Genomic DNA, 19,897 nt, shown 5'->3' on the forward strand with positions numbered 1-19,897 from the left:
GAGGGAGGCGGGGCGGAGAGGCGGGGAGCGCTTCTCATTGGTGGAAGCCGGGCGGCTATTTCGGGAGGGCGGAAGCGGCGCGCAGCGGCGGAGGTAGGTGTGGGCGCCCCGCCCCCCGCTCAGTGAGGCGGCGGTGGGGGGGGGGGGGGACCGTTAACGCCGGTTTGCGGCCGTTGGTCACCGTTGGCCTGGCAGAGGGTACTGGGCGCTCGCCCTAAGGGCTGTGGCGGGGAGGAGCGGCCCCGGGGCGGTTCTGTGCCCGCGTTATGGCCCCGGGGCTGCCCGCGGAGCCCCCAGTCCTGCCTTGCTCCCTCAGGGGACTCCGGCCGTGCTCCCCTCCCGTCACCCTCCTTGTGGGGGCTTCGTCGGTCTGCACCGCGCTCACGGAGCCCCCTGGAAAACGTTGGGGTGCATCTCCTTGCTGTGGCCGCACCGTATTCTTATAGCCAAGGGCACAAGAGCTATCTGCTCCAGGGGCCATATATCTGTGTGTGACACAAGCCTGTTAAAACCTGCAGCGTTACGCGCTTGGCAACTGGTTTTCAAAGCCTCTGCTGTTCTGCCATCAAACCATTAGAAGGGATAGGCCTTAATTTTGGTTCCCTGTGAAAACGATGCGGCATTTGTTTTTTAAACCAGGGGTGGGGGATTTTCCTTTTTTTTTTTTCCCCTTTGGTTGTGGGGATGTCCTTTTTTTTTTATTATTATTATTATTTTTATTTGATCCTCTGAGTGATTTTAGTAAAGCCAACACTGTGCTTACTGTGATGAGTTCTCTGGAAGAACCTGGCCATGGCTATTTTGCATTTGCAGCAAGATGCCTAGATGTTGCTGTCATGAAAAACTTCCGAACTTTTACGAACAATCTCCAGCTCCTTCTTTAAGTTCATTTTATCTTACAGAACTTGACAAGCATTAACACTTTTGAAGTTGATAGCGTTGCTTTGAGGTCTCAGTGATTCAGTATCTTTAGTTCTCAGGCCAAATAGATTCTGTCTGTTAAGCATGGGATGGGTTTTTGCTTTTTGCCTTGATAAGGGTAAACAAAATTCTTCATCCTACCAGAAGTGGGCATAACCCTTGACGTGCTTCCAAAAGTTGCTGTAGGAGGCTGCAGGGTAATGAGAGTATCTATATGAAACATGTTTGCATATTGGAATCAAGCCCATATTCTATTCAAATGCTTCGAGGCAACTAAAAGAAACATACACAATCCATGTATAATGCTCTTGCTATTTTTTGAAGAGCACCTTGATTTGCAGAAGCAGCCTAGGTAACTCCCACTTTGAGTTCTCTCAGTAAAATTGTAGTTTCGTAACCACAAAAATAACTTGGGTGGTTTTCAACATATGGAGATGTAGAATGTAAGGTGGGTTGTCTTGTATAACGAGTTTTTCTGTCCTGTGCATTTCAGGCATTTTGAAAGTTGATTTTGGTTTTGTGCTTTGTTTTCTTGAGAAACTGTCAAAGTCTAATAATTCTGATTTTTTTTACTAGGTAATCAGCAAGATGCCTGATTATTTTGTTGTAACACGTTTAGGCTTCTTAATCATGTTTTGTTAGAGAATTGCATTCAACAAATCAGTTTCTTTTATTCATTAGTCATAGTTTTGGATCAAAAGTGGAGTTAAATTAAAATGCAGTTCTAAAAGCAACTTTGCTATTTAGTATAACCTAATATTAATGTGTTTGATTTATTTCACATTAAGATGAATTCTAAAGTGAAAGAAGTAACAACTATAACCAATAAACAGTTAAACCTCTAATGGTTACCAAGACCCTAAATTTTAGAAACAATAATACTTTTGAACTTAGGTGTTTCTGGGTTGGAGAAAGAAAACGAGTTTGGTTTTCCAAGACAAGTTTGGTGTTGTTTTTGTGTTTTTTTTTTTGGTTTTACTTTTGGTTCTTCAGTGTGAATGGAAAAGTTATTTCTGCATTTGTAGAGGTGACTGCAACAGTCAGGTGTTGATTATGGTGTAGTCAGGCCTGCTTCTAGGTAGCCAGCTAGCTTTCCCTTGCTCAGTAGTTCTCTTTGCAAGTGTGCTCCTTATGATAATTTTTATGTAATGTTACCTACTTTGCTAGTTTACTACAAACTCACATATGAACTCCATTACAGATTTTTGTAAAAATGCTTTTTATTTACCCTACCAATTTCATTTTCAAGTGAAGACTCCAACAGTCTGAGCTATTTGAAGAAGATTTTTCATTGATTGCATGCTTTCAGCTGCATATTTTGCTCTTGTGGGAAAAATGCCATTTGATCATTAATGATCCCCTTGTGGGAGCCTTGCTGGTATCATTAGAAGGATAGAGTATCAAGCATGGCAGTGTCTTTTGGGATGCAGCTGTAACATATATAGGGTATTGGCTGAAATACAGGATATGATTTCTAACGTCTGTTCTCTAGTTTCCCGTGTATATTTTCTCCTAATCAATATATTTTCATGGAAAATCAACTACAAGTGGCTGAGATGGCAGGGTTGATGCTGCGTACAGGAATTGACTGGGTATGTATTCTTGTCTGCTGAAACCTCAAAATGAATCAGAAGTTTAAACAATTATATTGATCTAATAATATTCAAATGGGTAAATAAAGCCATGCAATGAATACTTGTTTTCTGTTATTTTTTGTTTGCTTTTTTTTTTTAAGGAGGTTTAAAGGTGTTGGCTGTGCCCCTTAAGAAATATTTTAGTAGTGTGATTTGTCAATGAAGAGATTGCCTACTGTTCAGCTGAGTGTTTAATCAACCGGGCCTACCAAGGAATTAGTGTGTATTTTGAAACATACAAAAGGTGGCTTCAAAAATTAAGCTTGTGGGTTGTCTTCAAATGCAGGCTGAGTTCTAACTAAACAATGTCAACATGCATGTGGGAGGCTGGGTTTTCAGCATCTCTTGTTTTAGTTTTCATAAGTAGGAGGATGGAAGGTAGTTTAAAAAATATCACAGGCAGCTGACTGGCATGACAGGTACATCTGTGTAAACAAACAAGTATATGTGCATAACAAATGTGCACATGTATGTAAGAAAGCCATTTGCAGATAAGATGCACTTTTTTCCTGGGATGTGCTAGTTTGAATGTACTGATAAAAGCTGGTAATGCTCTTTTTTTTTAGGTTTTACATCATGTCTACTTCTGTTGTTCCTGGTGTCTCCAAATACAAGCATGAATGCATAAAACCTTATTTGCCTAGTCACAACAGCTATGAATTTGTTTAGCTTTCACACTGAAATAAGGAGGCGGAGAAACACAAGGGATGTGCATTATTCAGGCAAGCATAGTGAAAACACCACACTGGCAAGGGCACTGGAACATGGTATTTTGTCCGCTAATATCATTTAGGAAAAAAAAAAAAAAAAAAAAAAACTAAATGTACAGCTTCTATTTCTCTACTTCTCGTACATTCCACTGTTGCCTTGTAAAGGTGCATGCTGTATGCTCTGTAGTAGGATTAACCACAAGAGCTGTAAAATGTTTGTAGCTTCCATGTTCTCTGAGACAGAATAAGCGCTCAGACTTCGCAGCAGAGATGCTTGGGAAGAGTGCTTGAACCTAGTATTGTAACCACATGTGTTATAAACAGTACTGTATCAGGAAATGTGTGATAAGGAAAGTTCATATAACAATGCGAATTCTTATACCCTAAAATTTCTGCTTTTGTGACAGATTTGACATGGATTGCCATCTTCCATCAGTATGATAGAATTCTGTGAATTGTGTAGGCTGTTGTTTCACAGGAGCTGACCGGAGCCTCAAACAGTTGTGAGAAAAGACTATGCCAGTGATTATGCTGTACTTCACATGGGTTTGGATGCTGCATTTATACTGTGGGATGCATTCAGCTGGATAGGAAGGTAGTACCTACGTTAGGCCCATTGAAGAGGGAAAGCATTTGCCTTTTACTTTATATACACAACATTTTTGTCTGCTGTCACACGGAGTTTTAGAATGATTGGTTATATGAGGCAGTGGCATTAGAGGCACATAAGGACACAGTGAAGTGACCAGAACAACAGCGTCTTGGACCAATAAGATGATTCTAATATATCTATTACTGTCATATTTAAGAACTAAACCTAGGGAGTCAGATTGTAAACACTTATCTTAGACAAAGCCACAGAAAGGGTTTCCAAAATGCCTCAGCATTTGAATTCTGTTGATTTCAAACACTTACCTGGACTAAAATCAGTGTATTTGCTTCATTGTATATATCTCACAAAACAAAGCTTTTGCATTATGTATTATTTACAAAGAAAAAAGAAGAAAATGTAGTTGCATACAACTGATGGGCTAGTGTCAGGGTTACTGTGCAACTTAGCAAGGTACTGCAGCTTTTTTAACAAACTGGTGTCATGGCATGGCACAGTTACACTGTGCCTCTGGCAGAGGTACCTTAGCCCCCCGTCTGATATAGCCAATCCCAGTGTTAGTGCTGCTGGTGTTTTGTCTTGCTAGAAAGTTTTCAGGAATGCTAGATGGCTTCTGGTGGTCCGTTTTGACTAACAGACTTCCATTTTACTGCGGGCGAGATCATTTGAAATGGCGCATGGCTTCCCAGCATTATGTGATACATGCTCATCTGCGTGCATTGAACCTCCCAGGGTCACTTACTGTTTGGTCTCAATGCCTATTTCTGATGTGCTTTTTATCTTTTGGTGCCTCTTGTGGATGAGAAGCTTTAATCCTTATCTCTTCTTGCTTAGGAGGTAAGAGTAAGTGAAGAATGTTTTCAGGGCGTTTATAGCTCAGGAACCCCAAATGAAAAAGCACCACATGCCCTTAAAGAGTGGGTGGAGTCACAAGGAGTTTAGGGTGAGATTTGCAAGGTCTCAAACTGTTATTTATCATTAAGGTTAATAGGATACAGCTGTGATTTCTTCTCTGTTATATCTGGCAGAGCAGTTTGTATTTCTTGCTTCTAGGACATGTAGAATGTAAAATAATGTGCATTCACCTTAAATTATGATCTGAACTAGCATCACTCAGTGAAAAAGCTAGAATACAATTTAGAAAGTTACTCTAAAATACTATTTCTAAACATTAAATTAAAATTTCTGCAACAAAAATAGGGCCTGCCTTACTATTCTTCTGTGGTCCATCCACTGACTAGAGCTGCATCCCATTTCCTAGGTTCAGAAATGGCGTCCTTCACCTCCTACAGGTTGTCATCAGGGTGTCTTTGCGGGCATTAGTCTTAGGGTGTTAGCCCTACCTCCTGTTAATGAGATGGAAAGAGGAGAGGTGGTGGAAGGCCCCTGTGAATGTGAAGGTAATTAGTATGGAAATCTGGTATCAATGTAGTAACGAAGGACTGGTGTTCTCTGAAATCAAGATAAAATTTAGAAGAGAATTTCTAAACAAATTGCTCTCATTTGCTAATCTAAGTGTCAAATCTGATTAACTTAAATGGCATATTTTACAGGAAAAGTTCCAAGTTGAAAAAATATTTTCATTATGTGTGTGCCTAGCCAAGCACCTCTGATGTTCCTCTCTCCTGAGACATAATAGTAATGCCATAAAAGATTATATGATTAAGTACCACCAAATCTACAGAGTCTGGAAAATTATTGGAATAATAAAAACCATTCTACATCTGCTTTGCAAACTTTTAGGTGAGTATTGAGGCTGGCCTTGTGGGAAAAGGTGTCCTCCAACAGAGCAGACAGACAGAGCAGAGATTGTAAAATGAGTTTTTTAAAAAAAAAAAGATACTAATCTTATGTGATTTTTAAGAGTGCAGAGACTGAGAACATTTGTGTTCTTGATCTAGAGATCAGCCAAATTACTTGCTATCTTGGGATGGAAAAATTAACGCCATTAGAGGAAGAGTGGGGCTATATATCCTATCACAGGCTGCATTTGTTTTTACAGATGAGTCAAATGATTATGAAAGGGATTGTTTGTTTGCAGGTCTACAAAAGGATCTTAGAGGCCACCCTTTTCAGCACAGTAGCTGGACAGGAAAGAGGGTCCATGGGGCTTTCCAAATGCAGTCAGCTGTGTCAAGCTTATGGTGGAAACTTCACAAAAACCTCAGGAGAGATTTGTGTTGACTGAGCAAATGAGGGAAGCTTAGATAGTAGTTGGAGGCAGCAAACTGTATTGTGTGGGCTTACATTAAATTTCACCAGCTGTGAAACCTAATGCTAGAATTAAGTCAGACTACAGCACACAGTGGCCATAGGCATTACAGAGGTTGGACAGAAATGTTAATTTCAGTAAAAGGTAGGCATTGGTATCGCAGAGGATAATTATTTTTTAAAATAAGAGACAGGAAGTTAGCACTCCTGTGTGTGTCATAGCAGCAGGTATTACTTGGCCTACCTTTCATAGCTTCTGAAAGCACTATCAGAAGTTTTTTTCCTCCTGACTTAATCAGGGAAGTATATAGCTGAAAATGGTGCTTTGCAATTTACAGTCATTCTTGTCTGTGCTAGGAATTTGTTTTATTAACTTTAACTGTCCTAAAAATAGATGTTTTCTCAGAGGGATTTTTTTAGTATATACTCTAAATTCAATGTTCATATTGTTACTTCGGTAGTTGACAATGCAAAACAAATGACTGTATGAAAGGGGAGAAAATGCAGTGGGGGTACTATATCTCAAAATGTACTGCAACAGTCTGTTGCAGTTGTCCAGAATTAACTCTTCTGTGCAGAGGGCTGGGTTTTTACATGCTGGTGTATGGACATGAGTTTAGATTTATTGTATTTGTTCACTGTTTCATTTAGGATACTGCTGTGCCATAGCGGTCCTGTTTACCTTTTGCAGTTGGGAACCAGAAAGCCCAGCAATGGAAGGTGAAGTGTGACCCAACATGCAGTGAAGCCTAAACTTAACTGAGTCTTAATTTTAAAGTATTTTCTGCTTTAATTTTTATTCCCAATAACTTTTGTCATCATTCCATAAGAATTCATTTAATTTATATGGCAATGCAATGACTTACTGTCATAAAACAACAGTTTTGGGTCCTAGACACTGATGCACCACATATTTGCCTTGTAATAATTTACACATTAAAACCTAAAAACTGTATTTAACTGGTGGAATATCAAAGCACTTTTGTGCTATATTTTCTTAGTAAGTGCCTAAGTTCTTTCTCTGTTCAAGTCCCAGTGGCATTTTTCCACTGGTGTGTCCCTGCTGTGTCCTCATATTAGTCTGCAAATTCTTTTTCACTCCAATGCAAGCTAGTATTCTGTACTAGTTGTGAAGGGAAACTAATATTGAAGAGCTGTCTTCCTTAAGTAGACCCCCTGCCTGGCATCAAGTGTCGTGGGTTTAATTTTCAGAGATTTTTTTTTTTTTTTTTTTGCCTGGCCAATGTTAAGAAAAAAAAACTCACTATATGAAAGTGTCAAGAAAACTACCTAGATAGACAATGAGTAGGTGTCTCCTAAAAAGCTTCATATTTTTATTCATAGGACTTTTAGCTGACTCTTGTTGTGAAATTTTGTGTCTTTGTTCCTTTCTAAATGCAGTTTGTAGACTTAATGATGACAGAATATGTGCTGATTGGTTTGAGTGATTTTTTTTTTTTAAGTTAGAGTCAATGGCCACTGAATTTGCTGTCAATTTAGTGGCGGTATCTTTATTTATTTATTAATTTAAAGAATGCTGCTCATTAGCTCAGACTTCTGACGTTACAGGACTTGTACACTGACACCTTCCTTGCTAAAATACTGGCCTTTCAGTTCTTAGTATGGATTGGTGTTTCCCTCCTGTTTTGGTTTGTCCAGTGTGCATCATCACAAAACCTAAGTTAACCAGGTGCCATGCTTTTCTCTGTGTTTTTTTGCCTCTTTTGAAGGATCTGTGTGTGGGGGACGGTGTCCAATGCATTACCGATATGTTAAATCTCGTGACTTGGCATTCAAAGCAGATTAAAGAACCGAAGGTGAACCTGTGCCTATCTGTGGAACCAGCTGAAATTAATGTTCCATATGGATTGATGTCTCTTTGCCTCATCTTCAACTCTTGGTTACTTAACCTAATCTGTCACAAATGGCATTCATTTTCAATGCAAAGGGATTACTATGGCTGAACAAAGAGATGCAGAATTGAAATTTAAGTGCATTGAAAGTTCATTGGAAATGTCCTGTGAATTATTTTTATGTGGGGACTACATGAAGAAAAATGAATTATAATGTTTAAATTAATAAACTGAAGTGTTGTGAGCTTTTTGTTTTCATGGAGATCAATGTGGCCTATTCCAGTTGATAAATAGAAAATGGAAAGAAAAACATAATAAAGCTCCTGTTAAGTGAAGACAGGGTAACAGGAATTTTCTTCAAAGAGAATCTGTTAGGAAAGTGTTTAGCAAGATAAAGCAATTTGGAGTCTAGGCCTATTTTTTATTACTAATGTGACAGAGACTTGAAATTAAAATAATCCATCTCTTTGGAGAGTGTTGGGGGGAGAGGAGTATATGTAAGCCTTCATATTTATACCTGAAGTGGCTACATTTGGCCAAACTTGTTTTTCTAGGTTCCTGGCTCAGTTTTTCCAAGCTCTTCAGAAAGTCCACTCAGATATAGAAATATATGCATCAGTATGTGGCTGATGCTGATTTCTTTGCTTCATTTTTCCTTGACTGGGATTTGTTATGCCTGCCTGTGGAACAGTTGTGGATTCAACAGCACTGAATTAATTTAGCTTTATTTCAAATTAAAAAAAAATAAATAAAATAAAATTGTAGGACCATTTAGTGAAATTGATTGCTGAGTGATACCAAGTCAAAGATTTACAGAAACATGTCAGACTGAGTGAGATCATAATAGAAGGTGTATATGGGGACTAAAGAATATAAAACAAAGGAAGTCTGTAGGACAGATTTGTTTGCTGTCTTGAATATCCTGGTAATTCTTAATCCAAGAGAAGGCAGTGTTTTGGGAAACAGATGATACCTCAACCAGTCTAACAGGGTATCCAAACATACATCAAAAAGACACATGTATCCGAGTATTTTTAGATAGGCGAAGGGTGGATAAAACATGCTTGTCTATTTTTTTTTTTCCCTTCAGCTTCAGTGTTCTCAAATGGATAATAAGTTACTGAAAACTGCAGAGATGGTTTTGGAAATGTGACTAAGATGCCAGGAATTCCTGGCTCTCTGCTGTTGCTGATCATATACTGTATTATCTGCAGGCTGAAAAGTTATATGTGGTAAACATGTACAGATTTTTTTCCTTTTTCTATTTTTATCTTCAAAATGTAAAGTTTTTAATGCTTGCTTTTCAGATTATGAGGGAATTGTTACATACATTTATTATTTTTATTTTTATTTTTTTTGGATAAAGCAAATTTTCTTTCTTAATAAATTGCCATTCCTTGAAATCCACAGTCTTAGGCTAAGTAGGTATGGCTCCATGCCACCATTGGCTATAGCAGGGCCTCAGAGAGCCAGGCTGACCTTCTGCCAAACTAAGTCAATAAATATTTTTTGAAGTTGCATCTCCCAGAGGCAACAGAAGTGGGGAGTCTGGGTCTCTTGGGCATGCCTGCTGACTCTCCATCCCACCTGAATCTGGTCTGGTCTTGTTCTTTGATCCTTGCTCGGTTCTACACATGCTCTTTAGTAATTTAGTACTAAAATTAGCTTTCTCACTGATAAAGTTTTCAGTTGTGTGATTGAGTTTTATTATCTTTTTTTTTTTTTAATTTATGTGATATCTTGGTAACATTCAGTTAGTGTATCGTGATTTATTTAAAAACTCTAGGATTTTTCAGATATGAATTTTGGAAAGTTAGAACTTGACGGTGTGCATGCAGTCAAATCATTCCAAGCATGGGGTTTGGAAGCATTCCTGGAGAAGTGTGAAAAAGAAAGGTTTGCTCTTTTTGGAAATACATCAAGTTTTTCCATTATTGCTAGTATAGTTTCCCACTTGGGTATTTATTTTAATATATTAAGGCCTTTTTTTTTTTTAACCTTGTAGCTTAAACTGCCTCCTAATACAGATGCTTACAAGTGAGCTTGGCAAGCCTGGAAGCCTGGAGTTGGTAGTAGGTTAGGCCTGAGACTTCAAGGGGATGAAAAACACCAGGGTGGGCTTTGCCTCCAGGCTACAATTAAGATCAAAGCTTGTTAGTAAGATTCCTACTATAAAGGTTGTTGACTGTCTGCTTCCTTCTGTTTCTCCTCATTTTTCAACTGGTGACTGTAGTAAATAAGTCTGACAAGGGTTGTTCCTTATCGTAGATTCCAGATCTTTTGTGGCAAATCTTGCATATCCTATTGGCCTACAGAGTCTGACAAGCTAAAAAGCTGCTTTTTTTTTGACAGTTGTACAATAAGTATGTGCATGTTTCCAATACTTCTGTGGCTGCCACAAAACAGTGGGAAACAAGCAGTGCAAATGTTAGCCATGTGAGTTTTGCTTCTGCACTTGGGTCCTTTGAGGACCAAATACTGATTGCAGCTTTCTTGAAGTCAGTCTCTTAATCAAATGTCATGTAGCACTGCATTTTTAAGATGGGCCATTAACCCATCTTCCTGAAGTTACTAAGTCATTCAGTTGCTTCTTTATATCCAGTGCCAATTTTTTATTCATTTCTTTTTTCTGCACAACAAAGATACATTATTGACAAAATTGTGAACCTTGTGTAACAAGGTTAAACAAAGGAACAACTAGAAACAATTTATGTTACATGTCATGTAAAAATATGTTAGCCTGCTAAAATCCATTAGAAACAGAGCTCTTTCAAAATTTTTATCTTTTTTGGTCTACAAAGGTATCTTTAAGATGCAGCTGAAGATTTACTATTGAACCTTCCTGCAGTGTCAAACAAATATTGCGGCCAGGAGAACGGGAGGCTCATTGTGAGATGTGATAGGCAGTTTGCTGTGTTCTTTTTTTTAATGCTTCTTGGCCCAGACATGTTCCTCTGAAAAGAAAAAAGAGGAAGTCCTTATTAGGTGGATAGTAAATCTTAGATTAACTAAGGTTTTTGTCAGATATTTTAATACTCTTCCTCTTGAAGCATTGGAGTTAATGGAATTTTAAATTAACATGAAAGAAAATCAACTTGTATGAAATATATCTCTAGAAATATTCATAAATACAGACATTATCTTATTGCCTTCAGCTAGGAAATGTGGTAATAACTAGGTTTATTCTTTAAAGGTAATCTTAGGTTTTTTTCTGACTGCTTTAAAACTCAACTAATCCACTTACAAATACAGACAATGTTTCATGAATAGTACCTGTTCTCTGACTAGGTTAACCATGCACTTTCTTCTGATTATTCCATTCAGATTTCTAGTGTATGTTGTGGTCAAGCCAATGGAAGAAAGGATCGAATTATAGACTTAATAGCAGTGTGCTATTTGTGCTGGTCTTCTATTCTGAAGTCAGTGTAGATAGCACCCTATTTTTCTCAACAAGAAAGCACTTAAGTTAATTGCTCCATTAGAAAGATATAGTAGCTCTTTCTGATCTGTAAGCAGCCTTCCATGCATAGCTGCTAAAGTTTGAAACACCTGCAGCTGAAGCAATTTGAAGAAAAGCCATTAGTCTGCATGGAGGAAAAATAAAGTGCTGAAGTTCATATTATCAATGATGCTGTGTTGGAGCAGCCTAAAAGATTTGGCTTTTAGTCTATGCCTAGTGCTATCCAAAACAACATATAAAATTCTTTGTAAACCAATTTTAAAAGTGTCTTGTTTATTCAGAAGCAACTGTGTACTCTATTTGTTCGGAGAGTAGGCTCCAGTCAATTGCAAACCAGCCAACAGCTGATTTCTCCTTAGAAAGAAACATTGACTAATATAGATCATTGGAAGCCAAAGACCGAAGGGACAAAGTGCTAAAGATAAATAGCTCAATCCTCAACTGTTCGAAGGCCTCAATAAAGCCTCTGATTTACTAATTTGGGGCGGGACTCTGCTGTTCCCACCTGCAAGCTTGTCTCAGATCCTTGGCTCTGACATGTCGAGGTGCTGATATGTAGTGTGACCTACTGTGCCCTTAAGGAGGAAAATACTGGCTTTCTTATGGCCCTAATCAATCAGTTTCTCTGAAGCTTTTCTTTATAGTAAGCAAGGGAGGAAAGAAGTACTGACTGCTCTCATTTTATTGAGATGTTCAATTGGAAAGAGCCTACATAGACAGTATTGCTGAATCTTGAAATGCACTCCAAGGTACTTCTCTGTTCTAATTGACTCCTAGGTGCTTTTTAGAGTGCTATAATGTGTTCCTGAATTCAGTAATTTAAGTTGATGGATAGCTATAAAAGTAGTCTGTTTTTTATTCAGTGGTTTTTGATAAGCTTCAGTAGCAACTGGACTGTTGAACAGTGAGAGTGCCAAAATTCAGGTGGCTGTTTTAACAGTTTTGAACATTAATAGAATTCGTATCTATGTCCCTACCTTTCCTGGCAAAGATGTGATAGTGAAACTTTAGAGTTTCAATTCTCCCTCATCCATCTTTGTATTCTGGCTGTCTTTCATACTGAAAAATATCACTTGGTAGAGGTGTTGGTAAAGTCTGAAAAAGCAGTAGCAGCTTCTGCAAGCTTGTGTGACCAACTTCTGTGGAAGGTCAGTTTCCAGGTTGGGGTGGATTTTTCAGACCCCTTTGTCAGTACATCGACAGTTTCTGTGTCCTGGATGAGTATCTGGCCCAGAGCATCTCAAACAGCTGTGATATGTTTTGTCGTGTTTATTCTCCAGTTGTATGTATAGTTCATTTGAGACAATAGCCAAAACAGAGGAATATTTTGACATTCCTTTAAAAAAAAAAAAAAAGACAAATAGCATTTTTACTGGTACTGCATTTTCAATGTATAATGGTAAATTCTTAGGTAAGCACATGTCGGACAGTCTCTTTGAATTTTGCATGTGTAGTGGTTAGGACAACGAATTATCATATTAAATAATTTTTTAAAAACATATCTGGATATCAGTTTGAAATTACTTTTCGTCTTTAATTATTTCTACAATCTACATTTAGGGTTTGGAAGATAATGTCTACAGTAACAATGGGAGACATCACCTGGTTCAGCCTTGATCCTATAGTAGCCTCCAGTTTGTGTATATACAATATCTTCTCCCATGGAAATGACAAAATAAAGGTAGATTTAGTTGGAGTTCTTGAAGGTGTGCTTTCTTTTGCATTCCTTGAGGGTGCTGATTGGCAGCCAAATGTTTACAACATGGTGTTTTTTTTTTTCCTTAGTATTAATTTGGGGACAGGGAGTAGGAGAATCTTCTTCAAGTTTGCTCGTCTTGTACCCCTCAGCGTTCACCTCAAGGGACACCCTGGTGCAGAAACTCCAGCAGGGACATGGGCACCCTTTACAAACAAGTCCTTGATCTGTGAAGAGTCATGTACTTGACATATTGAAGGCTGATGAGAAGATGAGAGAATATAGTAAGAGGGCAGATGAAGATGGGAGGGTGATGTCTTAGAAAGAGGGTATTTTAATTTACTTCAGTTCTTGACATATAGAGGAATATATCTCTTTTAAAGGCATTGAACAAAACGGCTTGTGAATCCCATGAACATGTAACTGACTTCAGGGATCCAAGAAGGATGTCCCAATTCCTTCCCCTGACGTACATATTTCAGTAATACACTATTGTACGTTTGTTACTCAGCGTTGCCTTTAGGGTGGGTGAGATGCATGCTTTCAGCTTGTAGTAGGTGAATAAAGAAGGTGCTTTGATTTCCTTTCTCTCTCTTTTTTTTTTCCCTTTCATTAGTGGTCGTTTTTCACTGCTGGTTGGTTAGATAAGTCCTTAGCTATTTTTTTGCTCACACTTTAGCTGTTTGTGATTTATTGGTTTACTCCACACTACACCATACACTATGGAGGAGTTATGAGTTATGTTTTAAGGATATTTGGGGAAGAGGTCTTTTTGCCTTTTTTTAACAAACATTTTTTCAAAAATAGGTAGTAAGGTACAATATTTTTGTTTGCAATGATGTTTGTGTATGCCATGTTGGTCAGACTACTGTTTATGAACATTTGCTCCTTCTGGAGAGGAGTAAATAACCAGTGTAAACTGCCAAGAATTCCTTATGCTTTTGCTGATGAGTTCGAAGAGTTGAGTGCTTGGAGATCATAAGCAAGACTGAGCGCCGCTTTGTAAGGCAGCCTCTAAACATAGCCAATGCACATCTCAGATGGTCAGTGAGCACAATGGAGGAGTTGAAAGCTGGGAGAAAAGTGTAATATTTTTGTTTTATGCTTGCTTGTAAACTTCTTTGTTCAAAGATGCACAACAAAATGTGGGAAAGCTTGTCAACTGTACTTTGCATTTAGTTTTTAAAATGCAGAGCAATCTTCTGCACTGCATGTCCTCAGCACGTTGGTTTTTATTTTAGTGTTGTGCCACAGGTAGACAAATAACGTGGAAGCTTTCTCAGTTCTGCTAATGTACTCATCCCTTACTTTGGTAACAACTCTCTTAAGAATGATGTCTAAAAAAGATCTCATTCCTAGCCGTTCCATACTGCTCATGTGAAATACTAGCATGTGAAGATGGATGCGTGGGAAGCATATTATTATGGGTTTTGTTTCAGGCCTTGGAGACCTTGTTAGAGCATCTAAAACAATAAAAATTCTTTTTAATGAGCAACTCTTTACTTCACGTTTTCTCACTGAGGACTGGCACTTCATCCTCTTTATCATCATATAAATAGAAAATCCAGCTCTCTTCGCTTTCTGTTACAAACAGGAAAGGAAAAAAAATCGTCTGGTGCAGGTGGTTTTCACTGAATGCTGCTCTGCTTTGTGATAAGAATCAAATGCAACACACACAAACTCCCTGTTAAGCTATATATTTGCATTAGTAAGTTGTATGTTGTCTCTCTGGGTTTCATGCAACTGTTTCACAGCTTTTAATTAACAAGCAATTAAAGTATTTTTATAAGGAGTGTCTTTTGGAGAGGGATTTTTATCAAAATATTTTATAAGAGACTCAGTATCATTCCAGAACAAGGAAAAAAGGGAAAGGGAATTTGGCGGGCAAAGGAGAATACATGTCTGTATGCTTAAATATACTATGCACCTTACTTATGCTTCTTGTCGTGTATTCTTTATTGACCCATGCTCAGGCAATTGGTGCACTACAAATCTTTAAAATGACTTTCATTCCATAAACAGTAATTTAAAAGGCCTTGTTCCAGGCTTCTGTGCCCCATATATACCATTTTCTGTTCTTGTTTACAGCTGCAGAGATGTACTGTACGCTTTCAGAAATGACCAGTGTTAGAAATAGAATATATATTTTTTGGGCTTAAAAGCAATATTGAAAAATTAAGTAACCCTTTAGCTTCTGGCACTCTTTCTGTGAATACAAACTCAGTATGGCATCTGTAGTAGTATGAATGGTGCTGTTTTATGGATGTAAATAGTAAAGTCATCTCTCTTGCTGTTGTTGGAGAGAGTTTATGATGCCTAGCTCTATGCGTACATGATTTATCTCCTACTCCTACTTCGTCTTTTTAATTCTAAACTCTTTTGGAATACATTCTAAACTGAAGTTAAACTTAAGTTTTAAGCTGAAAAATGAAGTTAACTCTTTGTTAAATTAATGATGAAAATGTCATGTGTCGTCCATAGTGCTAGAAAAACCTAGTGACTTGTTTAACCAAAATTCATCCTGGAATTTACAGCAGACACCTTACCTGATGATCCTTTCATTGTTTAGAAATGTGATTCATTAGTCTAAGTTGACCTGTACTGTGGTTTAATTAACCATCAGAAGTAGCTAATTTGTTATTGCATTAACCTTGTTGATATTTGTAATAAACATTTATTGTTACAACGTAGTTGTTATCTAACTGCTAATGCAGCTTTATGCTTGAAAAACAAGTCATACATTCATGTATTTTGCAGCTTTTGAATTCTGTGCACTGTCTGGACAAGAGAAAGGCATTTCCAAATGTAGCTGAGCAGAGGTCAGACACTGCAGGCAACTGCAGTTAAAGCTGCTGCTCCTGACATGAAAATACCAACTTTTTGGGAGGCTAGTGGTAGTTCAATCTGCATCTGGATTTGCCTCAATATCTGTAAGCCAGGAGCTCCTCACCAGTACTGCTTTAAGAATAGTGTCCCCTCAGGGCCTGAACTGAGGCTGATCTTGATTACTTACTGCTACATGTCAGATGGAAAACTAGATAGAGCTTTTAATACCGTACACCTGCCCGAGCAGGTGTACTCTGTGCATGTGGTTTAAGTGCCTCAGTTACATTTTTCTTACTCATATCAATACATGCTTGTGTGTGTGTGAATAAGCATGTACTTTTTCATTCACTTCCTTCTGTTTTTTTTAAAGCCCCGTACAATTTAATAGCGCCAATAAACCTCTTCAAGTACTGGACAGCATGAAGCATTCTTGATGAAAATATTATGAGTCAACTTTAACTTTAGAATTGGCTGTTTCTTCATTATTCTATGGAGCAATTGCCAAACGCAGTCATAAAGACCTTGAGTACCATGGCATTCATTATTGTTGGACTGGGATACGTATAAATATATGTCCTTCTTTGGAAGGTTTTATGTCAGCTCCAGGTTGTGCAGTTGCTTTGATATTGAGGAAAAAAAAATAATTTACTATAGCATCATAAACTTATTTCTGTGCAGCATCTGTTTTTGCATATAATTTCTTTGGTTGTTGCTGGCATTTACTGCAGTAGATGCTTTGCAGTGGAGCTGAGTAGCATTCTTGCAAGTGACAGTCTTTCAGCTGCATCATGATAGTTTTTAATTATATTCCATGTGCTGTGTGTTGGGTGATAGTAAACAGTGAGGTAACATGAGGAGGTGCTTGTGTATGACAACTTTATGTTCCCCAGCTTCCTGGCTGACACATGGTTTCATAATTGGGGACTATTCAAATATATTTGATTGTTGGCACTGTTATTTAAACCTTAATTATTTTAATCCACTTTTCTATTTGGAAATATCATCTGTTATCTAAAAAACTGAATTTGTGTGGCAAAGTGAAATACCATTCTGAGTGTGCTTGTACCTTTCTTCTTCTTCAAAGCTGGTTACATAAAACTGCTAAGCATCTCTGAAAATAAGTTAATGATTATAACAAAATTATTTTATTTCCAAAACAGGTGACTGGGAAATGGAGAAAACTTTGAACAGAATCCATCCAGTTTCTGATCCAGAAGCAGTGTATTTTCTACAAGTATCATGGGAAAAAGATTTAGGCTCTGGCTTTGGTATAATACTTGCTGATGGTGAATGTGCATGGACCGGGACAGGTAATAATGGAAAGAAAAAAGTGTTTTAAAGTGTTACTGTTCTTCATTACAATTTCTAAGTAGTTTTTAGACTGTGACCCACAACTTGCAGCAAAAAGACCTTATTAATATTAGCTCTCCTCACTGATGGAGGGGGTAGATTCATGATTTTCTGGGATGTGTTCAGATATCTTTGAGATCTCGAAACTTTGTATGTCTAAAGTAATACTAATCCATTAGCATACGGCTATGCAATATTTTGTTCTTGCTTGCTAGTTTTCTTGCCGTGATATTGCAGTACCATATGTGTGTTCTTCAGATCCTTGAACAATGGTTAATGCAAGTAGTATTTGCACATTGTAGTTCATGAAACATTTAATTGTAATTTTTTAAAAAATTTTAATAAGATATTAATAATGAAAGGTAGTTGTACTTGGTGCTCATGTGAATTCTTGAGAAAAATAGGGGACAAAATTTATTTTTCCCCTGGGGATAAATTACTAGAAAAAAACCTAGCCTGTGGCATTTTTTTCCCATGCAGAAATCTGAATAATAAAGTGGTTTTTTTCATATATGCATGTTTGTCTCATTCATGCCTCATGAAAGAAGGAAAGATTTGTGTGTTACTTTAGATGTCAGATACTTGGTCCAAAGCACTTCTCTCAGCAGCAGAAATGTTTCAGAGGGAGGAAAGAACGATATATTTTACAGTGTAATACAGGCAAAAACGTTTGCCTGATTCTTTTTCTAAATTATAAGAACAGATAACTTCCTTCCTTTTCGCTGCCCAGAAGTTGTTTCTCCCTGGTACTTACTTAAGCCAAAATTTCAAATAGGGCAGCCATTTTATAGTGCTTTGTCTGTTGTCTTGTGTATTGTAGGAACCTTAATCATTCAGTAGCTTTCCGTTGAATACAACTTTCTTTTATTTTTTCTTTCAAACCTAGGAAACCAGGCTAAGTTAAAATGTTTGTGTGCATGTATAAAATCTGCTCTTTCACATTCCTTTTCCTATTTAGAACATTCTGTAAATAAAACATTCTATAAATTAGTGGTTCCTGCATAAGCCAAATACATATATTCAAATACTGGCTCCCTGTAGTCTGATGTGAAAGTTTTTGTTTTTTGATTTCACAGTCAGATAGTCAAAGTATATGTTTTCAAAATAATAGAAAAGGTGTTAACGTTGATAAATATTTAACTGAGTATTCCAGTATTTCTTTTTAAAAGCTTTTGTGGTTGTTCTTGTATCAAAGGAAGTTTTTAACTTCAAAATAAACACCTTAAAATTCACAAAAAGCTAATTCTTAAAATCTGTTATTTCTGTAAGTGAGACCTAGTGTTACTTTAACAGGAAAAGTGTAGAAAAAGTATATACACAGTTCTCATTTTGTAAATTTCCTGCATCTGGCAGAATTGCTGGATGATAATTTTCCAGAATGGAGGACCAGTGAAAGCAAGATGACCTCACACTATTAAACAAAGGGGAAAGAAAAACAGTTTAACATTAGCATTGGGTACTCATCCAAAGGAGAAGGCTATTATTTCTTTTGCAAGAATCTGATCCATTTCTCAGGAATTCATATAAAATTTGTAGTCTTTCTAGTAATTTCATTGGGAATAGAAATTCTTGTGCATCTGCTGCAGAGATCTGTCTCTTCATACTCTCACCATTGCTTTTGATAACTTTTTCTTAGTTATTACATCATGTTTGAGACTGCCTAGATACCAGCTTCAAAATCTGAAAGGAGAAAAGGCAGTGGTCAGAAAATTCTTGCTGGGGGAAATCCCTTTTGGATTTCTCATGCTGTGGATTATTTTACTTGGCAAGACCTACCAGGAAGTGAATGAGAGTTGCTGATGGAGTTGTCTTTTATGGTTTTTGTATATTTAATGTGATGATGAAAAGCTTTGGGAGTCTGATTTGAAAAACAAAACGAAGTAAAATCTTGAGGGGAGGAGAAGCACACAAATATGCAGTATGATCTAGTATATTCACTCAGTATTGTGTTAAAGAACTGCAGATATATACATTTATAAATTTCATGTTTTCCTACAGATTGATTTGTTTTTCTGCTAATTTTGTAAAAGAAAGGAATACACAGCATGCAAAAGGAATACAGAGGCAAAGCAAGAGGAAAAAAAATCCTAGTGCTCTATTACAATGTACTAGTATGTCTGTTTTTTGGTGGCTTTCTTGTTTTCATTAAAAGTTTGTCTAATTTTTCTCAGTGTTAATATAATTGTTCTAGGCAAACACTTGTGTTCTCATGGATTTCCAACTTATTTTTTCTGCCTCTCCTCACCCTCATAATGCAAGGGATACCACGTTTCTGTTTGTGCTATTTCTGCTTTAAGAGAAATAATGACATACTAGTGGCCTTTTCTACCTTAACAATGTCTATTGTCCTTTAAAAGAAATAAGCTAGTTAATAAGGAGTAGGAAATGATTGGTGGCTGTAGCTTCAAGCAAAAACAGAAATGTTTTGGTGTTAAATTTCTTGCCTTTCTCTCCCACTCTGCCCTTGCTATTTGTAGTGGATTGTTAGCCTTACAAGGTAAATGTTGACCAACACTGTAGACCCAATTCTTCACTGTCTTGCAGGCTTATTTTTTTACCTGTTAGTAATTGTACCGTATCATTTTTATATGAACATTAAAAAGTGTTGCTTTCAGTTTTAAAAGAC

The 19,897-nt window shown here is 37.4% G+C and overlaps 1 protein-coding gene across 3 annotated transcripts in view; it reads left to right on the forward strand.

Moving 5' to 3' along the window:
• Position 1: 1 nt before the first annotated feature.
• The window catches only part of XRCC4 (X-ray repair cross complementing 4), a 188,626-nt gene continuing 168,730 nt past the window's right edge, over positions 2-19,897 (forward strand). For 2 of the 3 annotated variants that reach the window (XM_040542041.1, XM_040542042.1), the window contains exons 1-2: positions 17-93; positions 17,082-17,231. In XM_040542041.1, the coding sequence (XP_040397975.1) occupies positions 17,093-17,231 (139 nt within the window). In that variant the 5' untranslated portion in view covers positions 17-93; positions 17,082-17,092. Of the gene's footprint in view, positions 94-17,081; positions 17,232-19,897 lie in introns of all 3 variants that reach the window. The other variant, XM_040542043.1, reaches the window with a different exon arrangement.

Source organism: Cygnus olor, chromosome Z (genome assembly GCF_009769625.2).
Source record: "Cygnus olor isolate bCygOlo1 chromosome Z, bCygOlo1.pri.v2, whole genome shotgun sequence".
NCBI lineage: Eukaryota > Metazoa > Chordata > Aves > Anseriformes > Anatidae > Cygnus > Cygnus olor.